The 23,594-nt window shown below is 39.1% G+C and overlaps 3 protein-coding genes and 1 long non-coding RNA gene across 5 annotated transcripts; 1 reads left to right on the forward strand and 3 right to left on the reverse strand.

Annotated features, from left to right (window-relative positions):
- Positions 1-1,374: 1,374 nt before the first annotated feature.
- LOC133993924 (glycine receptor subunit alpha-2-like) lies at positions 1,375-9,080 on the reverse strand. Its single transcript, XM_062433064.1, has 10 exons — positions 9,022-9,080; positions 8,152-8,279; positions 7,292-7,359; positions 5,229-5,452; positions 3,987-4,069; positions 3,750-3,887; positions 3,431-3,645; positions 2,443-2,601; positions 1,770-1,865; positions 1,375-1,647 (listed from the first exon to the last, which is right to left on the reverse strand). Exons 1-10 carry the CDS (start codon positions 9,078-9,080, stop codon positions 1,375-1,377), a joined length of 1,443 nt encoding a protein of 480 aa, XP_062289048.1.
- Positions 9,081-10,732: 1,652 nt separating this feature from the next.
- aifm1 (apoptosis inducing factor mitochondrion associated 1) lies at positions 10,733-22,012 on the reverse strand. Of its 2 annotated transcripts, XM_062433068.1 has the most exons (18): positions 21,788-22,012; positions 19,718-19,848; positions 19,358-19,478; positions 18,697-18,768; positions 17,547-17,618; positions 16,219-16,340; positions 15,987-16,117; positions 15,396-15,486; positions 15,205-15,289; positions 15,050-15,126; positions 14,468-14,576; positions 14,261-14,368; positions 14,067-14,155; positions 13,836-13,976; positions 13,045-13,187; positions 11,609-11,733; positions 11,313-11,503; positions 10,733-11,219 (listed from the first exon to the last, which is right to left on the reverse strand). In XM_062433068.1, exons 1-18 carry the CDS (start codon positions 21,873-21,875, stop codon positions 11,148-11,150), a joined length of 1,968 nt encoding a protein of 655 aa, XP_062289052.1. In that variant the 5' UTR covers positions 21,876-22,012; the 3' UTR covers positions 10,733-11,147. The 2 variants fall into 2 exon arrangements, with proteins under 2 accessions (XP_062289052.1, XP_062289051.1); XM_062433067.1 differs by lacking the exon at positions 17,547-17,618.
- LOC133993929 (resuscitation-promoting factor RpfA-like) lies at positions 16,347-17,529 on the reverse strand. The gene is made up of 2 exons (XM_062433069.1): positions 16,957-17,529; positions 16,347-16,853 (listed from the first exon to the last, which is right to left on the reverse strand). The coding sequence occupies exons 1-2, from the start codon at positions 17,429-17,431 to the stop codon at positions 16,462-16,464; spliced, it is 867 nt and encodes a 288-aa protein (XP_062289053.1). The 5' UTR covers positions 17,432-17,529; the 3' UTR covers positions 16,347-16,461.
- Positions 17,602-19,740, forward strand: LOC133993930 (uncharacterized). The gene is made up of 3 exons (XR_009927084.1): positions 17,602-17,626; positions 19,537-19,599; positions 19,693-19,740. It is a non-coding gene; the product is annotated as an uncharacterized LOC133993930 (long non-coding RNA).
- Positions 22,013-23,594: the final 1,582 nt, after the last annotated feature.

Raw genomic sequence — 23,594 nt, forward strand, 5'->3', positions numbered from 1 at the left:
AGGCTTACATGCAGGATTTGTGACATCACATCTAGTTTGGAAGTCAGTCCCGGTCCAGTATTCAACTTACATAAATATGCCTCCACTGCACACATAAACTGAGAATGGACTGTGAAGCAGAAGACATCTTGTGTTCAGCTGTTGAAATGAAAATATTTGCATATTCATCGATTTTTCAATGAGGGAGAACCAACAGATGTAATTTTAATGAATTTAATGAGGTAATTTTTGGTGGAGAAAAAATATTAGACATTTATTATTTCAAACAGAGTGTTTTATATATATATTACAACATGTTTGGAGGGGATTTTTAAGAAAACATACACAGTAACAAATTATTGTCACTGTTTAAGTTATTTGGGCTTTGTTAAACACCAGAAGATGAATATGATACAGGTAAGCATCTACGTACATTTTAAACCTTTTTATTCATATATTTATTCATATTATTATTTAATGTGATCCAAAGCTTATTAGCGTCCAATAAAGTTTAATCTTTTATTTACAATTTTAGATAACTTGTTATTCTTTTGAAGGATTTGAATAAAAAGATAAATAAAATTAGGCTATGTGTGACATACCAATTAATATACAGTGAAGTCTAAAAATCTTGGCAGAATGTATCTTTAACTTCTTTAGACATTAAACAACTTTAAAACTGAAACACATTTTTTCACAACTTCACACATTTCAAAAACAGATTATTCCTGGCGTTATTACAGGTAGGCTTATCGTTGGAGTCGTTGGTTCAGAAAGTAATACAACGAATGAATAAAGTATAAGTATTACAATAAGTATTCTAAATATGAATAATTATTGTATTAGATAAAATATTCATGTTATTGAAAAAGTGACATTCTTTCCTAGATGTCTGCAGCCTGCAAAAAAACCCAAAATACTGTCAGCAATGCGTTTCCCAGGCCTGTAAAGACTGGGTAAGGTGAGTTGTAACTGTTTCAAAGTGTAATGCCTGCCTATCCCCAAAATATGAAAGGTGTTGCTCTAAACAATGTTGACCATGGCACCAGTAAAATTAGTGCGCAATTTAAGGTTCAGCAAGAGTGTGCTGCAGTCCATAGGAATATCTACAGACAGAAATGCTTGCCAATGCCAAAAAAATGTGAGCTGATATACTCAAGATGATGTGTAATGTATAAAGCATCTGTGCAAATAAAAAGTGCATTTCTTTGGAATTATTAAATATTTAAAGGAACCGATGGACTCGTCCATGTCATGGAATTTCCCAGTGGCGCTGGACATGAAGTCACAACACATCTTGCATGGCTCAGCTGAGGACTCTCCATCTGTAAATGTTTCAGTGAGGAGAGCATATGAAAGAATCCAGCAACTATATGGTCCTCAGATGATGGGTCATTACAGTATAGCTTGAACATCTTCATGTCGTAGAACTTTGTAGGTGAGCCAGTAGAGGACATTAAACATGAGGAAGCTCATGGGGAAAAGAGCTCGGGAGATGGTATCAATCCTTTTTGCCCGATCCACAAAGCGCCTGCGTATATCATAGAAACCTAAACCAGGAGGTAAATCAGCAAAGACTGGTGTTGCATCCATTTCTGGCGCACTTCCTGTTCCCAGTGCAATTCCATAACTCTGGAAGAGTAAACCCTGCTGTGCCAGCTCCTCCTCCTGGAAGAAGAAGACACAGCACAGAATAACCACCTGCTCTCATTGAGAATCACAGAGCTTTACTGTTGCGTGTTTTCTTTTTGATTGGTTGGTGTGTAACTGAACGAGGCGGCAGCACATACCCTGGCACAAGCACTGCACTGCTGGGCCACGTTCCCTTGAGGAGCATTGTTGCCTGACATGTTGCTTCCTTTCACTTTACTTTCACCACTTCCCTGCTGATGGGTAAAAAAGCAGCACATACATTTATTCATCAAACAGATTGCATCAATCAAACAGTTTGCAACCATGACACAACTCTGCTGTTCTGCATTTCATGTTTCAAATCCTGTACATTAACAAGTAATCATTGTCTGTTTCTTACAAAGTGAATACATGTGTGACATTAATGCCAAGTGAGGCAGCTTGAGGATGTAGTCAGAACAAATTTCAGAGACACAATCCCAGCAAATTAATAAGTACAAAGGATTCATGCAGATGTTTTGTGTATTGTGGTATAAATATTACAATATGAATGGATGCTGCAGCTGCTGTCACACTGCTTTGTTTAAGACATATTTTATATATAAAAGTGGTGTGGCCTATTTTGTCTCTTCTATTATTCTTCTCATGAGATCCAAAGTGAAGCAGCAAGATGGAATAGGTGATGGCTTTAATTAATTACAGGTCAGTGCTGTCTACATTTCCTGGCTGGAGTGCAACATGCAGCTGAGCTGTGTTGCTCGTGCATAGCTGGGCAAAGGGAATAGCAGGTGACAGCCGCCCGAGGGGCCTGAGTGGGTGGGTTGTACTCACAGTTCTCTGCCGCTGTTGCTCTTTGAGCTTCTTCCTCAGTCTGAAGAACTCCTTGTGCTGGCGTGAAACAAAATTAACGGCTGCATACTCCAGTAATGCAGCAAACACGAACAGAAGACACACCGCCATCCAGATGTCTATGGCTTTCACATAGGACACCTGCGAAACAGTGAAATCTCTCAGTGGGCAGGGAACAAAGGGCAGAAGTATGGAATGTTTGGAATTACAAACTCCTCTAAGAATGACCTGTTTTTGATATTAAAAGATTAAGAAGGATATCAGAATATTGACTCAGGGAAAGTAAATACATTGCAATACAAGTACTGTAATGAAATACATTGTTTAGACTTTTTACTTTAGAATTTAGATGTAATCCTGCTTTGTATATTTTTTTTATTTTGCAGACAAAACATGCATGAGAGAGACTTTTTAAAGTAAAATCTTTCATGTAAGACTTACTTGTAGCGGAGTGTTAGTTAAATGATTTACATACATCCTCGAGCACTGCTTTTTAAATTCCTTCCACAGTCTTGTTTATTTTAATTTCTGTGGCAGTTAAAGGCCTATCAAGGCTCAATGCGTCATCAATGATATGTGGAATAAATGCACACTTGTGGTCAAGATTATTGGCTCTATTTTCCCTGCCCAATCAAATACCAAGAAAAGGAAAGGGAAGTGTTACATGGTTGAAATATAACATCTAGTGAATCCAAATAGTCTAGTTTAACCATCCTAAACAATCCTGAACTCAAAGCCCGGGGTGATGCATTTTTAGCTAGTGCTAGCAGTTAGCAGCTGTTTTAAATTTTAAATACACTTCTTTCTTATGTGAACGGGAAACTACGCCATGAGTTTTGTTGTAGGCTTTTTGATTGCTCTTTTTTTTAATTAAAAAAGTCTAATGTACAAATTCAATCAAGTGACCAATTTTTCCTGAGATCAACCCAGAGGTTATAATTAAAAAGAAATGACTAACAAACTGTCTGACCTTTGGCAGGGATGCCCTCGAGCCAGAGCTCTGCGTTGTCATGGTGAGCACTGTAGTGATACCCAGGCCCACTCTGGCCGGAGCCGCATCCATGTTGATCCAGAATGACACCCAGGACAGGATGACGGTGAGCAGGCTCGGTATGTACATCTGGATTAAGTAGTAGCCCATTTGGCGCTCCAGGTAGAATTTAACCTCAATGCAGGTGAATTTACCTAACCACAGGAGGAGATACAGGTACAAACTAACACTCTCATTAGAAGTTGATTGACAGTATCTATCGAGGATGTTGGCCGGCAGGTCGTCATATGTCATATACCTGTGTTGTAGTGCTTGGTGCAGTAGCCGAGACCTTTTTCCTCCTTCAGCAAAAACTGAGGGAGCACCAGATCATCAGCCACCTGCACAGCACCCACATCCAGCCATTCAAAAATTAGATCATTCATGGTATAGCCAACTAGAAGAAAGATAGAGAAAAAGTATACATGGTATGTGATTAGTTTATAACAAAATCTGTATGTATGATATCAAGCCCAGCCTTCAAAGATGAACTCACAGCTTTCGAGCTGCATGGTACACGTCTGGCTGTCCATGGGGAAGTTTTTCAGATCCATGGGGCAGGAGAGGGTGAGCGTCAGCCTGGAATAAAGAGAACAGCACATGCACTGACATCTCTCACATTACAGATTGAAATGAATAGTGTAGAGGTGAAAGAAAATAGAATGCCACGTAAAATAAAAAGGTTATACCCTTATACTCAAACCCATGATTGGACACACAGATGAGAGGATGCCTAGGTAGCACACATTACTACCCCCCAACCTTTCAGCACACGCCATCTCCTGCTCAGGTGTCACTCAAACCCCTTTTTTATATAAAGGGTCACGTCAAGCAGATCTAACCTTTCTGACACCTGTCTTCCTTTCCATTTTTCTATTCCACTACACCCCACACAAACCACACAAAGGACTGACAGGTGCCGACCGATAACATGTCAGCCTTTATAGCGGACTTGGCGGAAAATAGTCTGAAAACACAGCAACGCCATCAATAAAAATGGCAGAATAGAAATCAAGATTAAAAAAAAGAAAATCCCATTTCTCAATAGATGTGCTGGCAATTATTTTACTGATGAGTTTCTGTAGCTGCCACTCTGTCTTTGTTGAGTCATGATGTCTGTCACTGCTCGCTTTAAACACTCTCATCTTCTTTATTCAAGTCAAAGAGAAGCATCTCACACAATATTGCCAAGAGGAGGAGAGTGAATGATGTTGGTTCAGCGTCATCCAGAGAGGTCAACCATATGTAAGTCGTTTTTGTTGTTGCTGTTGTTGTTTTATACATTTTAACTTCATGAGTCATTTTATCAGTCGTTTTTTTTCAGGTTGATCCTCTAATGTTAGGAGTTATTTAAGGTTTAGTAACCAGAGGGAGCAACTGATGATTTGGTTCATGTTCAGCAGAATTGTTAATAAAGCTTTACACGTTTCTTCCTCTTGACTCTAATTATAACTTCTTACCATTACGCTACAATTCACCACTGCTTTAGTGCTATTTTACTGACCTGATTCTGTTTTACCCCGCAGTTACTGTTGAACATGAACTTGTTCACTATGTGGGCTGGACAATATAATTACAACTGAACTGAACTGGAGTGAAAAAAAACATGTAGAGGTTTAGACTATAACTGGATGGGGGAAAAAGTTCATATCCAAACAGAAACTTTACAAGTCGTGGATGTGGATTTGTAATGTCTGACAGAAGGACGTCCAGGCGTATTATTTCAAATATGAATCACCTGATGCTGTAGAGGACATTTCCATTTTGAAATATCCGAAGCAGTTTGTTGTCTGTTGTAACCTCATGGAAGTTTGCTCCTTTTTCATTTGCAAAGAACAGGTCAGGCTTCCAAATGGAGTCCAACATGGACGGATCCAGGTCCAGAGAGTCATCTGGATACTCCTTATATGCCAATCTTGGGTCATTCCACTGCTGTCTCAGAAATACATTGAGCCGGTAATCCTACAGTAGGGAATAATGTCACAATTAGAAATTACACATGTTATAATTATAACTTAAATACAATATACAGCCACAAGTGGCAATAGTGGGATTCATGCTGTCGTGGCATCATATTAATTATTATATATTATAAGTTGTGTCAGACAGATTCACAAACATTTACTGTTCTGTAGCAATTACTGATGGGGAGATTTAAATTGTCTGGAGATTTCAGGATTAAATGAATTCTTTGGCATTCACTGACACATAATGTTAATAGTTAGTATCAGTTTACAAGTAATTTAAATGTTCCCTGCTTGCTACATTTCTTGTTTTTAAAAGTCAGTAGTAAGATTATAGGAAATGGCCTAAATTCATGCATTGTTGATTTAATTTGAAATTTTCATCTTGTTGCCTCTGAGGCAACTTTGACACAATTGCTGAAAACAAATTTCAGGCAAAGTGATTTTATATTCAATGACAACTAACGACTCCAAAAGCAGCACTTAAATAATAAATGCTCAGCCACACAACATTTGTAAACAGTTTCACAACATTTTTTCAGTAAGAGTCAGATATGTAAATCATATGAGGAACAGTTAACATGTTATAGTATACAGTGTCTTACAATGAGTCACAGCAGAAAAAACACACATGTACGTTGTAAGCATAATTCATCTGCGCATCTCATTATGCAGTCATTTTATAGGACTTGTGGGAGGGTCGAGATTGAGTGAAGCAGAAAAATCCAGAGCAAGACAAAAAAGAAGCTGCAGAGTCCCAGCAGGTGTGGCACCCAAACAAACTCTGACTGTGTGAGCGAAAAAGAAAATGTAGCACGGATTTAAGTGCTCATAATCTGAAAGACAGCAAACTTCACTTACAATTACATCAATTAAAATTTGATGGCCCTTCCCTTTAGGTAGTTTAGAAAATGCATGAGTCCTCCAAACTCTAAACGTCCCCAAACATTCACCATGGGCTTCATAAATAAAGGATGGTCTCTTCTTTGAGATAGAGATATGTTTTCCACTTTAATGAGGAAATCATAGCTGACATTTTGCAGTGACCTTACAAGATAAGTGATTATAATAAAAAATTAGTCATAATCTAATTACAGTATATTTACACAACATGGAACTTTCTCCAGATGGCCTCTCCAAACAGAGGGAGAAGGGCCAGAATCTGTTGAATCTGATGAATGAGCATCAATCAAGATGGAAATCCCTGCAGTGGCAGCATGTTAAACCAACTAAAGCTACACACCGTAAATAAAAGTATTAATAGATGACTCATTGGTCTGCACACTGTTTAGGCATAGTTGTTTAGACATTACTTTTGTGGTCATGCCTATAAAGTGACACTTTGAAAGAAAGAAATAATCAGAACTCTTTCACCCTAAAAAATAGTGATCACCACTTTTTGTGAAAGTATCATAAGGACATCTTTACTCCTATAGTACACTGTTTCCCTTTCCCTTGCAGTAACTTAACCTAATTAAACTTAACTTAACTTATCTTAACTTAACTGAAACCTAAACCTAATAGTGGAAGTCCATTCAATGTGACACACATACAAGACAGATATAGTGCATGTTGAAAAATAAAAATAAAGAACTAAAACAAACCTGTACTAATGATTGATATCTTTTAAGTAATTATAGTATGTATTGGCCTGAAGCTTGAACTGAATGGCCACTTTTTTGTTATGTTGGTGACACTTTATTTAGATAGTCCATGTTTTTGAGTAAAGCAAATGTTTACATTCCTGCTGTATCCTCCGGATTACTTCAATTATTTATGCCCATAAAACCATGTAAGTCAAGCGTGATCATTGAGAATTATAAAGAAAAATTCTCACCATAGTTGTTTCAGTGATGGATCCAAAGCTGTTGATGAAGATGTTGCAGGTGACATTCACAGGAGGACCTGACAGGAGCAGATTGTCATCACGCATCATAGTCACACTAATACCATGATGATGACCACTGATGATGATCTCTGAGCAAACCACACAAAATATTGAAACAGGTAAAAGGCAGAGCGTTCTCGCAAAATAACATCTGCTTGTTCCCTTCGTAATGTGCTGCGCTGTGTCCTAATAAACAGACTCATGCAGGATAACCAGCATGAAATTGTGTTGTCATTTCCAGTACGCTCCCATTAGTATAGTCCATCTGTCGACCACTGAAACTTTAAATATTTCAGTGACTCATTTCCTAAGAGGCAATGATTTATTGATTCTACTTTAGTTACATTAGTGTATTTATAGATAATCAGCTGGGATTTACCCAGCATGCACTGATGAGGATGTGGAGCAAGTATGAAATATATATAAAGCGCCACCCCAGAGGCTGAGGGGGAAGTGTGTCAAAGAGAATCTGCTGGCTTCACTCACAAGAGAGATAAAGATTGGACTTAAATAGGCCTGCGGGGTAACATGCAAGGGTAACTGCACATTTCTGACAAATAGAAGATCTGAAAGACGTCTGTGTAAGAATACTACGACCGAAGGCTGTGGATCAACATAGAATAATAACACATGACAAAAAAAACCAAAAAAACAACGTTCCTGTGTTCTAGCCTGCAGCTTCTCTCGCTTCCGACCCATCTGTGAATGATTTGTGCTACTTCACTTCCCAGATTGTTATGCAAATCGAGCAGCACACTCTCTCACACCTGTCCTGACAGAGTTTCTCATACCGCACAACATGATGCTACCTTTGAAGTTGGGTCTGATGCGAGCGTCGTAGCCAGATGTGCGACCCATCAGTTTGTCCAGAAAGTCAGATGGAGAGGGGGCCTTGGCTGCCCTGCCAGGGAGCTTCATTTCCTTACAGACCACACACCTGCCAGGTGACGGGACAACCAACTTTGGATGTAATGATATTTTCTTGCTTTTTCTTCGTAAATCAACATGCCAAAAAGCTGCAGCATCAGTGTAAAATAATCTCAAAAGGAACTTAATACCTCCAATTTTCATGCAGGAAAAGTTTAATATAATTTGTGCTAAAGATGTACAATAATTAACATCTTATTTTGAAGAGTTTTACAGGTTTTGGCACCACATACATTTTGTAAATGTGTCATATAGGCTGCACAATATATTATTTACAATCCATTATTATACAGTATATTAATTTTAAACATCCTTATACAAAGTATCAGTTCACATACTCAAATTATCTGTGAAATTACTCATCACCTAAAATCAATTACAAGCTTTCATTATCTATTCATTATAATCCTGTATATTGAGTTAATGACCATTTTGACTGAATGGAACTCTTAATTATAGATCGTGACTTGCTTAACAAAATATTTTATGCATGATTCTCCAGACTTTAGGAGAGTAGCAATGTTGACATGCCTTTTAGTCAAAGCACACAATTCATCTTGTGTCTTATCACTAATAGTTATACACTGTCATCAGTGTCAAATCATATTGAATACAGTAAAAACACTGTCACTGTCAAACTTGCATGCAGTTTAAACATAACTGTAGCACTTTTACTTTAATATCTCCTAAGAAAATAAATCCAGGAAGGTTAATGCACAGAATTTCAACTTAAAAATGAGTTCTTACAGTACCTGCCTTGCAGAAAAATGACAGATGAAGCCCACACCATACACAGGATGTGCAAGTGCATTCTTATGTCAGCGGAAACAAGCAAAAACTGTTAGACCAATGCAGAAGAAAAAGAGGCAAAAAGAAATAAGAAAGCGAAGATGCTAGGAACTTGTTGTTGCTCTTCCAGCTGGGCTCTGTCTTCTGGACTCTGAGCTTCCCTCCCTCTCTGCAGGTGTAAAATACAGGAAGCTGCTGCTGTATAATTCAAAATCCGAGGGAAGGGTTTTTTTTTCTGCTTGTGTTTGTGTGGGTGACTTCAAGCTTTATCACTTTTTTATGGCCATATGCATGCTCAAGGAATTACGGCAAGAATATTTAAAGAGACAGCCGCATTTTCATAGCAGAGTGGACTCATGTTGCTCTTCAGAAGAGCATCAGTGAGCAGAAATATTTGTAATAAGAAATATAGTTTTTAGATTTTTTGTGTAGTTTTTAGTTTAGTTTTCTGCCAACCAATAAAACTATTAGATACAATTCAGTCAAATAAAATGAAAATTAAAGTTATTTAAGAAAAAAAGAAAAAATCCACAAATTTGGAGGGAATTTAAACTCTTGCCATAAAATGCCAGAAAATAAGATTACTGTCTTAAAGTTGAAAAACTTTAAATTCAACACATCCAGTTTAAGTGAGCCTGACATCTTCCATGTTGTGGTGATAAACTGTTGACTAATGTGGCAATCATGCCAGTATCACCACTATAAAGTGTAAATGTGTGTATAGATCATTAGGAGACATCTAATCATTCAAATCAAGACCTAATTGTCAACTAATATAAGACTAAATATTACAGAATCCTTCAACATTGCAGATTGAAAACATAAGTTCCAGAAAAGCAGGAACATAAACAAGTCAAGAAGATTGTTGCTGCTTTCAAAATAGAAATAAAATTATGATGTTAATGTTAGTATCAGTGCACATTTAGACAATATGTATCTTTAGCACAGATGTCCAGTTTCTAGTTCAATTACTTCATCTTCAAAATCGCCAGACAAATTGAAATATAAATGTGGAAGCCCGTGTTTATTCCTCCGTACTGAGGAGGAGGCAGTTCAGCCATTTACTCGTGTAGAATTAATGTCAAGGAAAGAGACGGGCGGGATGTTATAGCTGTACATGTTTGCCTCACACTTGAGAGGCCGTTCCACACTTTGCTCTGGAGCCCACAGTGTCAAATAGGATAAGAAATGTATGAGAACACAAAACATGAATGCATTACTAATAACAAGAAGCCCACAGTAGAAAAAAAAAATATGCAATGTTTCTGCATGCTTGAGCATTTTTACCTCCAGACAGGATAAGTAGGCCAAGCTTCATTTTAATGTTTTTTTTTTCTTGTTGGAGCAGAGTGGATCTGCTTAATTAGGTTGTACCTCTACACTCTGTTAATTGTACTTGTCAGGTGCCCTTTACACGAGCCAGCCTGTTCCCATTTAAATTAACAGAATGTGCTTTATGTCGAGGTTAGAGCGTCAACGTATCCTGACTCCATTTAAAGGCCCGATCCTTATGTTCACATGTACGACTATGGTAAATTTGCCAAGCAGTACGCATTGATAATGCTTCAAGACAGATTAACTCAACCACACAGAATTTAACAACCATCACAGCTCAGAATGCAGGTCGACTTATCTGCCATGTGCTGCTATATAGAAGCAAAATAATGTGATCACTCCAATTTAAAAATAGCTTTTATTGCAGCTTTTCTCACGACAAGCTGCTCTGATCACACACAGAGGAACACAACAATAATCCATGCTGAACATTATCAGCCTGGTGCAGAAAAGCGGACAGACAATCACACTTTGACCATGACTTGAAAAACAAAAACATGAGCAAAAAGAGTGGTGGCAGCAAGAAGATGAGACATTGATTTTCTCCTGAATAGAAAAAAACAGACAAAAAAATAAAATGATGCAGCAGATTCCAAATATGAAAATATTTCAGCAACATGACGTAATTTACATTGATCCTCCCCTCTGTATGCATGATCAGTTGTGTCTGAAAGTGTGTGGCAATGACTGCCAAAGTTCAGTCTTCACATGAGGCTTAACTCCCCTCCTGTAATGAGTCTCAGCCTTCACCATGTTAGTCCTCGTGGATGTTGAACAGCTTGGCCACTTCATTCAGATCCACGTGTTCCTCTCCATCCTTGATGATCTGCAAATAACACACAAAAATCAATTCACATAACCCTGATTTTTATTTTAACTTGTGCAATGACACAAATTGCCTCTCCTAAACAGTGCTTACCTTTCTTGCGACTGGCATTCTGTTGAAGACGTTCCACAGGATAATGCCCACCACCACTTTGTCTCTCAGGTAGAAGATGACTCCTTTGCCATAGTCGTCTTTGTGTGACTGCGCAGGCGGGGGGGGTGTTGAAGAGGCTGCTGGGCTTATGGCTACATCCTCTGTTTCACTTTCTGAGCGGATCCCAGTACCTGCAGCACATTGGATGGGTAAGGCTCAATCTGACCCTCAATCCTCAAATTTACTCCTTTCTTTATAGGATTAAGATTTTTTTAACTAGATGGTAAAGGCTTTACCAGACTTCTCAGTAGCAGCTTTAGGTGTATCCTTGGCAGTGGCTTTGGCAAACACTCCTACTGTTGGTAGGCTGCTGTCAACGATCCCAATTGCCTCATAGCCTACATCAGGACCCAGGTCGCTCCTGTAAGACACCACATGAATTGGAAAACATGATGAAAAAATATGACCAAGACCAAGAAGATTATACAGTATATTGACACTACAGCTGCACATTGAGTCATTTGTGCCGAGGAGTTTCAGCTAAATTTTCTGAGAAAATACACAAAACTGCTGCAAAAATCTGCTAAAAATTGTTATGCACTCCAGTGTGAAATATAGCAGCTGCTAGCTTTTCAGAATATACTGTCAAAACACCTCCCAAACACAAGTTTGTGTACCTCCCACAGCATCTACTCTAGTCACTAATACACACACACATATATATAAAACCTTAAGTTTAAATTTGGCTTTGACTTTAAACTGAACAGCTTTCAGTGAGGAGAGAAAATGTGATGTGAAATTGTGTCTTCACAATTCCTATGAGTTAAATCTAAAAAAAAAAAAGGACTGTAACAACCTTTGAATGACCTCGCCAATCACTGCTGCTGCATAACATTGAGCTGTTGTGTGCCCTTAAATTGGTTTACTGACATACTGTAAACCTCATGATTGTCATTGGATACAAAACTGATGATGCAAGCTATCAAAACCATTGGCTATCTTTAAGGGAATTCACTGTCTCAACTCTCACGAGGCATCATATTAGCCTGATTGTGACACACAACATTGGCATTCACAAGAAAACCAACATATCGTATGACTGTGTCTGCTGCTAGTTGACTCATGGTCCTGTGTTTTTTTTATTTTTTTTTTATTTTGGACTGCAGTGAACCCACGCTGTCAGCAGTGTGTCACATTTCACCAGCTGCTAAAAACAAGCCATCACAGTCTGTGTAGTGAGGTCTACATTCCACACTGTACTGAAAGTTTTGGCAACTCCCACTTGTGATCATATCAGTAATGTTTTTAACAGATTTAGTACATTTAGGATGGGTTTCAAAAATGTCTGCCCGAGTAACGCAGCCCTCTTCTGGCAGCTCTCATCTCAATGTCCTCTGACGGCATTCTAAATATTTTAGAACTTAATGGTATTTGAAGACTCGTATGCAATCATGCATGTTCATCTGACTTCTAAAAGGATTAAATCTGAGTCATTTGCAGAATAATCCATGCTGCCCCAGTGCCTATTCATTTAAATCTATTTAATGATCTTGGACCAGTGCAATCAACAATTCAGATTGGTTTTCTCGAATATTTTCCTTCATTTCCACTTCAAACTGGTTTTCATAGCTTACAGGCACAGCTCTCATATGGAAAACGGTTTGAATTCATGACCCGTGAAAAACTCGAGCTAGCGTCACTGACAGAAAACAGGGAATAGGGTAATACCCACCAGAACATAGACTGATGCCAGTAGGGTTTGTTGGCTCCTGTCATGTTCTCTCCTGCTAGTCTACCACTCACAACGGCGTGATCGTGGTGCTCCACCCGCCTGCGGCCCAGCCTGATGTCGTAGAAACAAGCAGCATCTCCTGCCTGTGTAAAAAGACAGAGGGGATTAAATCGTGGATTGGAATGAGCAAATTTTATTCCACATTAAAGGTTATTGAAAGGTTAAACACTAAACTCAAAGGAAGAGACATAAATTATTACACTACACGTCTGTAGAGGTGCATTGTGTCTGTACAATGACCTGAGTTTGCCTGAAGAGGGCACTATAATCATAGATATGACTAAAAAGACATTGCACATCAGCACTTTATGTAACCTTCTATGCAGCTCACTTTGACCTACAAGCTCAACTATATTAAATATTTAAAAATCCAGCACATTGGATTTTTTAATTTTCCTTTTAATTTATTCAAAGTAAGTCAACACTTTAGAACTTTTCACAAACTCTCATTAAAAAGTGAGTCATGTTTAAATTAATACATGATTGTTCAATTGCAAAAACAACATGATCATCTGTATGGGAGATGCGTATCACTAAACAGCTGTTGCTCAATGACAGTTAATCATTGAGTCTCAGCCTCAGTACACAGTACATGCAGCTAAAGCCATAGCTGTGATATTATTGGAGGGATGTGCTTTTAACTGGCTGATTTTGAGCAGAATGATTTTCTATCTTTCTCACACTGTTCTGAGTGTTCATGTTAAAGTACTTCAATACGATCATTAACTTACCACCCAAATATTGGACCTGGCTTGCAGCTCTGCATTGACCCGATAGCCACCAAAGTCAGAGTCCACCTCCAGACCTGCTGACTTGGCAAGGTCAACATTAGGCTCCAGGCCAACAGCTGCAACAATGTGATCAGTTTTCACCTACATGGAAAAGCACAAGATAATAAGTAACTCATTCATTTCTATTCATTTCCTGAATTATACTGAACGTTGGCAGAAATCTGGACCTACCATTCGGCCATCCTTCAGTTTGATTTCTAACTTATCATTCTTGCAGGTCACGGATTTTACTAAAGCTTCTGAGATAACTTTTACTCCCTCTAAAAAACAAAAAAGAAGAAATGAGAATATAACAAAACAAAAAACTATTTTTTCTGCTATTAAGAAATGAGATGTGGTCCAGACAAAGTACAAATCATATTAACCTCTCTTGACTTTTTCTGTTGTCCAGTTGCTCAGATACTCAGGCAGCACTTTTCCCATGTTGCCCTTCTCTGGGAACATCTGTATCACCTCCAGGTCAGACTCATTACCTGAAAACAGAAAAGAGGATGAGCGAGCAAACAAGTGCAGTCTGTTAAACATCAGTATCATGTATTCTGTAATTTTCTCCTTTTCTTCAGCACTCTTACATCTCCTGCCGAGGGCACAGGCCAGCTCGCTGCCCAAGAAGCCTCCTCCAACGATTGTGATGGACTGGACGTTTCTGGAGACTTTATCTAGTGATTTGAAGTCATTGATCTGTGGAGGAGAACAAAATGTAAATCAAATTTACTCCTTTTTTGATATTGATATGCCACACATATTTGAGTGTGTTAACCTGTCTGCACTTTGTGAAGAGATTTTAATGATGCATAATTATCATAATAGAGCCTCTTTAAAAAAGTAAGCTCATGAGAAGGTGTTGACAAAACGAAAGTAACACATATAATTTAAGTGAGTCTGAATATGTGTGTTAGCTGATTTCAGAATGAGTTAAAGCTGGCTAGTCTTAGGAGTTAAGCTTTGTGTAATTTGCTAGAGGAAGAGTATTTATTGTTTTCCATCTTTTCCAAATTAGTTATTCAAAGTAGTAAATATTGTCATCTAAATATTCTCATCATGTCACACTGTAACTATTTCTTCTTTCTTCTTGTGAAGCTTTGTACAATACTATCTGTCAGTCACTGCCAAACTGAAACCGAGCTACTGCCCCCTGCTGGCTTAACACTGACCTTGCGGAACAAAGTTGTCCTCTTCATCACCTCATCTCCTGCTCTTTCAATGACCTGCAGATTTCTTGGCACACCGCCTGAAGACAAAGTTCACATTAGCGTCAGTCCAGCTTAATCCGCAGGCTGAATAATGGAGGCATTTTAAAGTGGCTTACCGGTAGCAATCAAGCACTTGTCATATGAAATCTCAGTATCATCATCCAGTTTAACTTTGTTTCCTCTGACATCCATGTGAACCACCTAGAATGGATTAAATCATGTATTTGTTGTTGATATACATTTAACAGACCAAAGAATAAAGTCAACAAGGTGTCTGACCATTAAAGGCAAACAAGCATGAACAAACCTTTTTGCCACTAAGAACCGCCACTCCCCCATTCTCTGTACTTTCCAATTCTTTAGGATCAATGTAGAATGATGGAGGCTGGAAGTAGATACTGCAACATAAATACAAAAAGGTATTACAATCATTCAACATTTTTTGATCACGATGCACTCAGTTTGTTTTATGATTCTTTCTGTAATTAACTGATATAACACTATGAGAATATCCGGTCATGTCTTTACTGACAAAAGAAATCACTTGCAGCACAGGAAATGGTGCAAGACTTAATTTGCGTCAACAGTGGTTTGTAGCATATGCTGTAAAAAGTCAGTGATAATAAAGTTTAGTAAGTATTGATCGTTAATATGATAAGTGATGTCCACCTGAACAAGAAAAAGTGTTACGAACAGAAACAGATTAAATTTGCAATGAAAGCAAAGAGATGTGACAGGGCAAGACAGTCTGACTGACAGCTCTTATAACACCTGACGGATGTTGAGACAGAATAATCAAACAGATCTTAAGAAAAAGTGCCGAAGTAAGACAGACAGAAAGATTTGAGGAAGTTAATCTGAATAAACCAAAAGCAAAATACCAGGAACTTTAACAAACCTTCTTTCCTTTCCATTCCACTGTTTGAAACGCAGTGTTTCCGTCACACTGGAGTCGTCAGAGAACCACAGTTCCTTGGAAAGAGGTGGTCTCATGTATGGAAGGTCTGCCTCATCAGTTACAATCAATACCTGGTAGAAATTTTTTTTTTTTTTAAAGACATTACTTCAGAGACACAGTACATGAAGAAAAACACTCAGATTTAACTGAGAAAACAAGAGGTCTGACTGACCTTGGCACCGGGGTCTCTGGCTCGAATGGACCGGGCTGCAGCAAAAGAGGCAGTACCTCCACCAATAAGGAGATAGGGGGCATGTGAGGGGATCTTGGTTAGGGCAGGTTCAGAGGCCACTCCTGGAGTTTGTATGAGAGAGCGACAGCAAGCACAGGAGAGAGAGTGAAAGAAAGAAAGAAAAAAAAGAGAGAAAAGCAAAAGCAGAAAAGAGACACAGTCAGAGCGTGATCATGGATTTATTCAGTTCATCAGCACCCATGACTTACACAAATACACCTGAAAGGGGTAAGAGTGAAATGGACCTGGTAAAATAAAGGAAATAAAATGTTTGTGAGAGCGATTAACCGTTATCATTATCATTATCACAACAAGAACCCAAACACTGTGAGAAAAGACAAAAAACAGGCAGGGATGAATAGCTGTAATGAGAGAAAAAATGTTTAAAAATAAATCAAGAGGAGAAAAGGCAGTTAAAATTAACATTAACGTTATCAGGATGGGAAACCGTATCGGTGTCTGCCCGCTTCCCCGCTCCAACCGGGTCTTACCACTCTCTGCCACAACTTCAAGCTGAGGCTCAGATGGTTCTGCTGCGGGGCTTTCTGCTGCTGCTGCTGCTGCTGCTGCGGGTTCTGTTAGTATAACCGGAGCATTGACCAGTTAAGACAAAATTAACCCTCAGATGGTTTAAATGTACATCAGTGGCTCCATGCACAGGTCGAACTGGGTGCTTACCACTCTCCTCAACAGATGCTGGGGCCGGCTCTGTGAGCTCAGCCGGGGCCGGCTCGGTGAGCTCAGCCGGGGCCGACTCGGTGAGCTCAGCCGGGGCCGACTCGGTGAGCTCAGCCGGGGCCGACTCGGTGAGCTCAGCCGGGGCCGACTCGGTGAGCTCAGCCGGGGCCGACTCGGTAAGCTCAGCCGGGGCCGGCTCGGTAAGCTCAGGTGGGGCAGGCTCTGTTAGCTCAGCTGGGGCCGGCTCGGTAAGCTCAGGTGGGGAAGGCTCTGTTAGCTCAGCTTGGGGTGGCTCGGTAAGCTCAGGTGGGGCAGGCTCTGTTAGCTCAGCTTGGGGCGGCTCTGTTAGTTCAGCTTGGGTCGGCTCGGTAAGCTCAGCTTGGGGCGGCTCGGAGGGGGGTGAGGGTTCTGGTAGTACAGTTGCAAAGTGACACAATAACCTCAAATGTGCAATACAGCTAATATGCAAGTACATTTATGCCTTATCTGTAGAATATATGGTGTCTACTCCTCAGACTCAGGTCAGAGGTGTAAATGGTAGCCGAACTGAAAAAAATGAGATGACACTATCCATTTCTAACAAATCTTACCCTCCTCAACTACAGGTGCAGCAGGTGGTACTGCTGCTTCTTCTGGAGGTGCTTCTAACACAGGCTCCTCTGCTGTTGAGGTAAGTCATATTATTGGTTACGACTAAATTCTTGAGAAGATTATTGAGGGGGAAGACCATCAGAATCCATGCATTTCTTCAGATTTACCCCAGGAGTGTTCTGCAGAGCATGCAAGCTAACACAGTAACAACTGGAAGCTGCCCAGTAAAGCCAGTCTTTTCCTGCATGTTTTACTACACTCATGTTCACGAGTGTTTGTCTTTTTGCATCTTAAGACACAGAATGGAAAAAGTCTGGATCCATTTCAAAAGGGCAGCTTCCAGTTGTCAACAAACCCAATATTTTTACATGACACAGAACAAAAAAAACAAACATTTGGGTACAATCCCTTGACAAAGTTTCACAAAGTATGACATATTCAAAGAAAATGTGAGACAGCAGGAGTTCCATTTGATATCACAAACATGATAACAAAACACACCCAGAGCCAACATACAGTATTTGCAGAAAATACTGAGAACTCCAATGACTGTGTCCCACAAAAACAGAAAATATGTACATTAGAGGATGTAGGTGAGTGTGTGAGATTCCAAACTCTTTACTGAAACTATAAAAAGGGTTAATTAACAAGGTTAGAGGACACAAACTAACACACTGAGAATTAACACATGCATGACTAAATATAAGAAGATGAATAACAAATAAACACATGCAACATGAGTGACTGTTCATGCAGTAAACCTCTCAGTTTCTAGATGGACAATACTCAACAGGAGTTAGATATCCAGGGGCCTCGTGTATAAATCATGTTGTCATCATCAAAAAAACCCTGTATTTTTAACATGACATGCATGACTGATTTAGGACAATTATGAGAAGGTTATAAAGTGGACTGAAAAGACAGGTGTGTTTTACAGCCTGCTTTTTTGCACTTAGCAGCTTTACCAGCTGGTGTCACCATTTCTGACACCTCAGTTCTGGTCAAAGTATAATACACTAAATGTAATAGTACACATAATTCCACATTATCATGCTTTTTTGCCATTATATTTTGATTCAAACAAGATGTTTATACAGGAGGCCAGATGTTATACACGCACATGTGGGTATAGTAAAATATGCAGACAACCTGTGGGAAGTTGAGTCTTTTCCGCAGGGCTCGACTCCTTTGGTGAAGGTGCTGCTTCTGGCTCAGAGACAGCTGAGAAAGAAATAGAAAAACAAATGACCACTCATGACCTCTGATTAACTTTGGCTTATAGTCAACATAATTTGATTTGTGTTCCTTATGTATTATAATATATTCAGACAGTTTATTGATCAGAGATGGGATCGTATAAAAAAGAAAGACACAATTTGGCCATTAAATAATTAACGTACAATTTTAGTAAGTGGGACCATGCACTGTAGAGTCAGCTGATTCAACTCTTACGTCTATTAACCTTTAACTGTGGTTCAGAAATATTTTCAGTCTAAAGAGTGACACTACTAGGGCTGCAACTAACAATTATTTATATTATCGATTATTTTCTGGTGATAACTGTTTCCAAAAGCACAAGATGAAGTCCTCAAATATCTGGTTTTGTTCACAAGGCAAAGATTTTCATCTTACTGTCATAGAAGACTAAAGCAAAAACAGAAATTATTCAAATTTAAGAAGCTTTCTTTAAAAATAAAAAAAATATTTAAAAAGCAATACTGTGGCTCTGTCATGGATAAGTTGCACCTTGTTTGTGGAATTGAGTAAATTTCAACATTATTATCACTAAAATAAGTGAATACAAACTTACCAGGAGCATCTGTCTGGGTGGGTACAGCTGCTTCTTCTGTGGCCTGTTTGTATGGTCTTGATGCAATTTCATCAAGACGCTCCTGATATCTTTTATTGTCTCCTTTGACAGTTTGGTATGCCTGTGAAAACAAAACATGTTTTATTCACAACAACTTCAACTATTTCTCTATGAAACAGCTAAAATCTGCCAATCAGATCCAGTGTTGTCAGTCATTTTCAGGAGTATCTGCAAAGACGCAGGTAAAGACATTTGACATGAAACCCTGGAAACAAAAAAAGTGATGTACAAATTGTCATGTCCAACTAATCACTTCTGATTTTCAATGCATGCAGGTCACAACAGACTGAGCTTACTCACATATATCGATCCACCAAGGCCGGCTGCTCCGACCAAGAGGGCGTACAGCTGGTTTTGCCTTCCTCCCCCTGCAGGCCCAGTGGACATGTGAGCCGCAGGAACACATGCTGGTATTCTGCAGTTGTTCAACCCTGAAAACAATTTGAAACATCCAAAAAAAAAAAAAAAAGTATGTTAGTCATCAAATTTGACAGTTCTCACAAATGTTATCCAAACAGAGGTCAATCAAGGTTGCAGTATGTCTTCAAGCCTTTTGTGTCACAATTGTTAGCCGGGTGTAAATATTTAATTTATCCAGCAGCTAATGGATAACATCTCATTTGGTGTGAATCAACTATGCCAGCATCTACGAGGTGGAGCATAAAAAGCTCCACCATGTCTGTAGTCTGTAACTTGAGAAAAGGTGTCTGCAGTTAAAGTATTCAAGTGGTAAAGTATGAAGGGCTACGGTTCGTCATGTGTCAGAAGGGGGAACAGGGTTGCTTGCTTTGTGAAAACATGAAAAGAGCAAACGAGCCACCAACTAATTGGTAAAGATTAATGATTATTTTCTTAAATTTGACCATTTTGTCTATAAAAAGTTTTTAAAAATATTGAAAAATGTACTGTGATAACCAGATAATTAAAGATTCAGATTGTGTGACAAAGAAAAGCATTAAATCATAATATCTGAGGAGCTGAAATCATCAAATATTTGGCATTTCTGCTTAAAACAATGACTAAAATGTTGAATCAATTATCAAAATTGATGGACTAATTTCTGCAGTTATGTGCAGCTGTAAATAAATCATTTTAAAATGTTTAAATTATTTGCCTGAATGCTGCAGGGCTGTGTGATATTTGCAGTATACACCTGTGGATGTTGACAATGAAGGCAGAATCTTTACAAGATCTTAAGCATATTATGGTGATATTCAGGGCATTAAAGTTTGACTTGAAATTCCTCTAATTGAGTTGACAGGCACACAACTCTCATACTTGTTAATTAGGTTAAAGATCATCTCCAGACATGTTTTAAGATCTATATAAAATACTATACTCTGATTTATAACGTGTGTCTGATGTGTTTTTTTCATCACAAAAAAGAGTTTAATTATCTTCTTAAAATCCTTAAAATGACATCTACTACTTCTCCCTCATTTAAAATTACAGAATCTATTTCAAAAGTTTAACGGCTGGAAACAAGATGTCTCCCACGTTCTCAGTGTTTGTGCACTGGAGGCTTCAAGTTTCCACATCACTCCTGTATAAGTTAAATATTGGACCAGGGTTGGCTTCCAAATGAGTTGTGATGTCACAAATAATGCTTGTAGGCCCACCCCTTTTAATCAGATTTTCAGTGAGCACAGAAACAGCCTTTCAGTATCAAAGTCTGCAGAAGCTCAAACTTCCAGCTGTTAAGCTTGACTTCACATTCCTTTAATTGGCACACAAAAAGCTGCCTGTTAATTAGGTTAAAAACAGAAGGCACATGCACTGTGCCTGTGTGTGAACCGGGGATAGAGGATGTTATCCTTCATTGTTATGAACCTCTCTTGTTAACTACTTTCCTGTAATAACTCCTCACATCATCACTAAAGGAATCCTCTGCAGAAGAACTCTTGTAGTACTTGTTGTTATTATCACAAGGGGCTTAAACCACCTCCCCCGTGACTCAAAGTTAGGCCTGTGTGAGCATGGCAAAAAACAGACTGGGTACAGAATGTACTGTAACACCTGTAATAAGCACACTAGGGTCCATGCATGTGGAGAACATGTATTACTGTGTGACATAAGCTCATGTTTTTAAGTCACAGGCGTTGCTTTCAGGCAGCAGCTACAACCAAAATGAACTGCAATGTGGTTTTAACTCAGCTAGTTATAGTAATGTCATTCTTACTGTGTGCAGCGCAAGTAGCTCATTTAGCTTTTTTAACAGCCAAACGAAGGTCAAGTCCAACACCAGACGATACCCTGTCTGCTTTAATGATCTGACAGTGTGTAGTATCACGCTACAAATTCATGCGTGCTTGTGCTTGAGGCCAGCTAACAAGAAGACAGTAGTTCACTTACTGTTAACTAGTTACATACCTGCTCTTCTCAAATTCTGCCGGCACACAGTGGACGAGGCTCTAGCAAGAGGAGCAAGCTTTTTCCATACAGTCCTACATTGCAGCATGGTGGCTCAGCTCCGCTCTAACGGTTCCCAGTTTAGTGACCGGAATGTCGGACGGGTTCAGTGTTGCTAGTTTATAGTTTATCTAGTTCCTACAGCCCGCACACAGCAGCAGCACCGCGCTACACGTCAAGGCCAGAGACAGGTCATACATTTCAAAGGAGTCATGGGTAAATTGCAAAGACTCTTTGAACGCGGAAGAGTGGTCACCACTAGAAAACTCAAGTTGGGTTACGGCTTTGAAAGGAAGATGCCGCCCCCGCTCAAATCAAAGACCGGTTATTGTTTTTACTTTGGCGTTGTTGTTGTTGTTGTTGTTGTTGTTGTTGCTGCTGCTGTTGCTGTTGTTGTTGTTGTTGTTGTTGTTATTTTGTGGCGTGATGGATCTGAGTATTTGTGTAATTCAACAACCAATAACTACAAAAATGATGGTTAATGTGACCTCAGATTGCGTGTGTGTATCAACTGCTGTTACAGCGACTGACAACTGTTTCGTACTCTTTCCCAGAAGGCTCTTTGGTAAGTGCGTAGAGCCGGCTTTTCTTCTTCTGCTTCTCCTTCGATGGTTGATGGCGGTTTCTTCTTCTTCTTCACATATAAACAAATTAAATACAGCCGAGGTATAATGGTTCCCCCTGTAGGATTATATTTAACATTTAACATATGATAAAAAAATAAGTTAGTAATAGAAAAGAAGCAGAGTAAATAGGAAGGAAGGTAACATCAATCAACCAATCTTTATTTGTATAGCGCCAAATCACAACAAAGTTATCTCAAGGCACTTTACAAATAGAGCAGGTTCTAAACCGTACTCTTCAGGTTTTAATTTTAAAGAGACCCAACATTCCCACATGAGCAAGCACTTAGCGACAGTGGCAAGAAAAAAACTCCCTTTTAACAGGAAGAAACCTGGCTCAAAGTGGGCGGCCATCTACCTCAACCGGTTGGGGAAGAGAGGAGAGAGAGGAAGAATAGGAGAGAGAGAGAAGCACACTGAAAATAAACATTGAAGCTAGTAAGTCCGGGACTGGAATATGTCATACGGACGTCTACAGGCCCAGATTACCTGTGAGACGAGAAAGCACAGATAACTCCGGGGAGGAAGTTTAGGTTATTGAATGCATTAATAGTACATGAATGTTAATGGATATAGATGGATAGAGAGAGAGAGAGAGAGAGAGAGAGAGAGAGAGGAGGAGATAGGAGCTCAGTGCATCATGGGAGTAGGAGTCCCCCGGCAGTCTAAGCCTATAGCAGCATAAACTAGGAGCTGGCTAACTATAAGCTTTATCAAAAAGGAAAGTTTTAAGCCTACTCTTAAACGTAGAGAGGGTGTCTGCCCTCCGGACCAAATCTGGGACATGGTTCCATAGGAGAGGAGCCTGATAACTGAAGGCTCTGCCTCCCATTCTACTTTTAGAGATACTAGGAACCAAACATAGGCCTGTGTTCTGGGAGCGCAGTGTTCTGGTAGGTACATAAGGTACTATAAGCTCTTTAAGATATGATGGAGCCTGACCATTAAGAGCTTTAAAAGTGAGGAGAATGATTTTAAATTCAGATAAGTAGTCAGTTAACATGACGTTATGCATGTAACCACATGAAACATATCAACAGTAAAAATGACTTACTTAATGGAATATTTCACCCAAAACACAGAGAAAGCAAAATAACATTGACATAATGTCCATTGGTTACTATTTGACCTAAATGAAGACATTA

The sequence above is a fragment of the Scomber scombrus genome, chromosome 14 (genome assembly GCF_963691925.1).
Source record: "Scomber scombrus chromosome 14, fScoSco1.1, whole genome shotgun sequence".
Classification (NCBI taxonomy): domain Eukaryota; kingdom Metazoa; phylum Chordata; class Actinopteri; order Scombriformes; family Scombridae; genus Scomber; species Scomber scombrus.

Excerpts from the sequence above, each read along its gene's own strand:
- LOC133993924 (XM_062433064.1), bottom strand. The coding sequence starts at position 9,080 with ATGCACTTGCACATCCTGTGTATGGTGTGGGCTTCATCTGTCATTTTT. Across the intron at positions 5,453-7,291 it reads CCATCACTGAAACAACTATG|GATTACCGGCTCAATGTATT; the intron begins GTGAGAATTTTT and ends TCCCTACTGTAG. Across the intron at positions 1,866-2,442 it reads AGCAACAGCGGCAGAGAACT|CAGGGAAGTGGTGAAAGTAA; the intron begins GTGAGTACAACC and ends TTTACCCATCAG.
- LOC133993929 (XM_062433069.1), bottom strand. The coding sequence starts at position 17,431 with ATGTACTTGCATATTAGCTGTATTGCACATTTGAGGTTATTGTGTCAC. Across the intron at positions 16,854-16,956 it reads AGCATCTGTTGAGGAGAGTG|AACCCGCAGCAGCAGCAGCA; the intron begins GTAAGCACCCAG and ends TTATACTAACAG.
- aifm1 (XM_062433068.1), bottom strand. The coding sequence starts at position 21,875 with ATGCTGCAATGTAGGACTGTATGGAAAAAGCTTGCTCCTCTTGCTAGA. Across the intron at positions 18,769-19,357 it reads CACCCAGACAGATGCTCCTG|CTGTCTCTGAGCCAGAAGCA; the intron begins GTAAGTTTGTAT and ends TTTCTTTCTCAG. Across the intron at positions 16,118-16,218 it reads CCAGAGACCCCGGTGCCAAG|GTATTGATTGTAACTGATGA; the intron begins GTCAGTCAGACC and ends AATTTCTACCAG.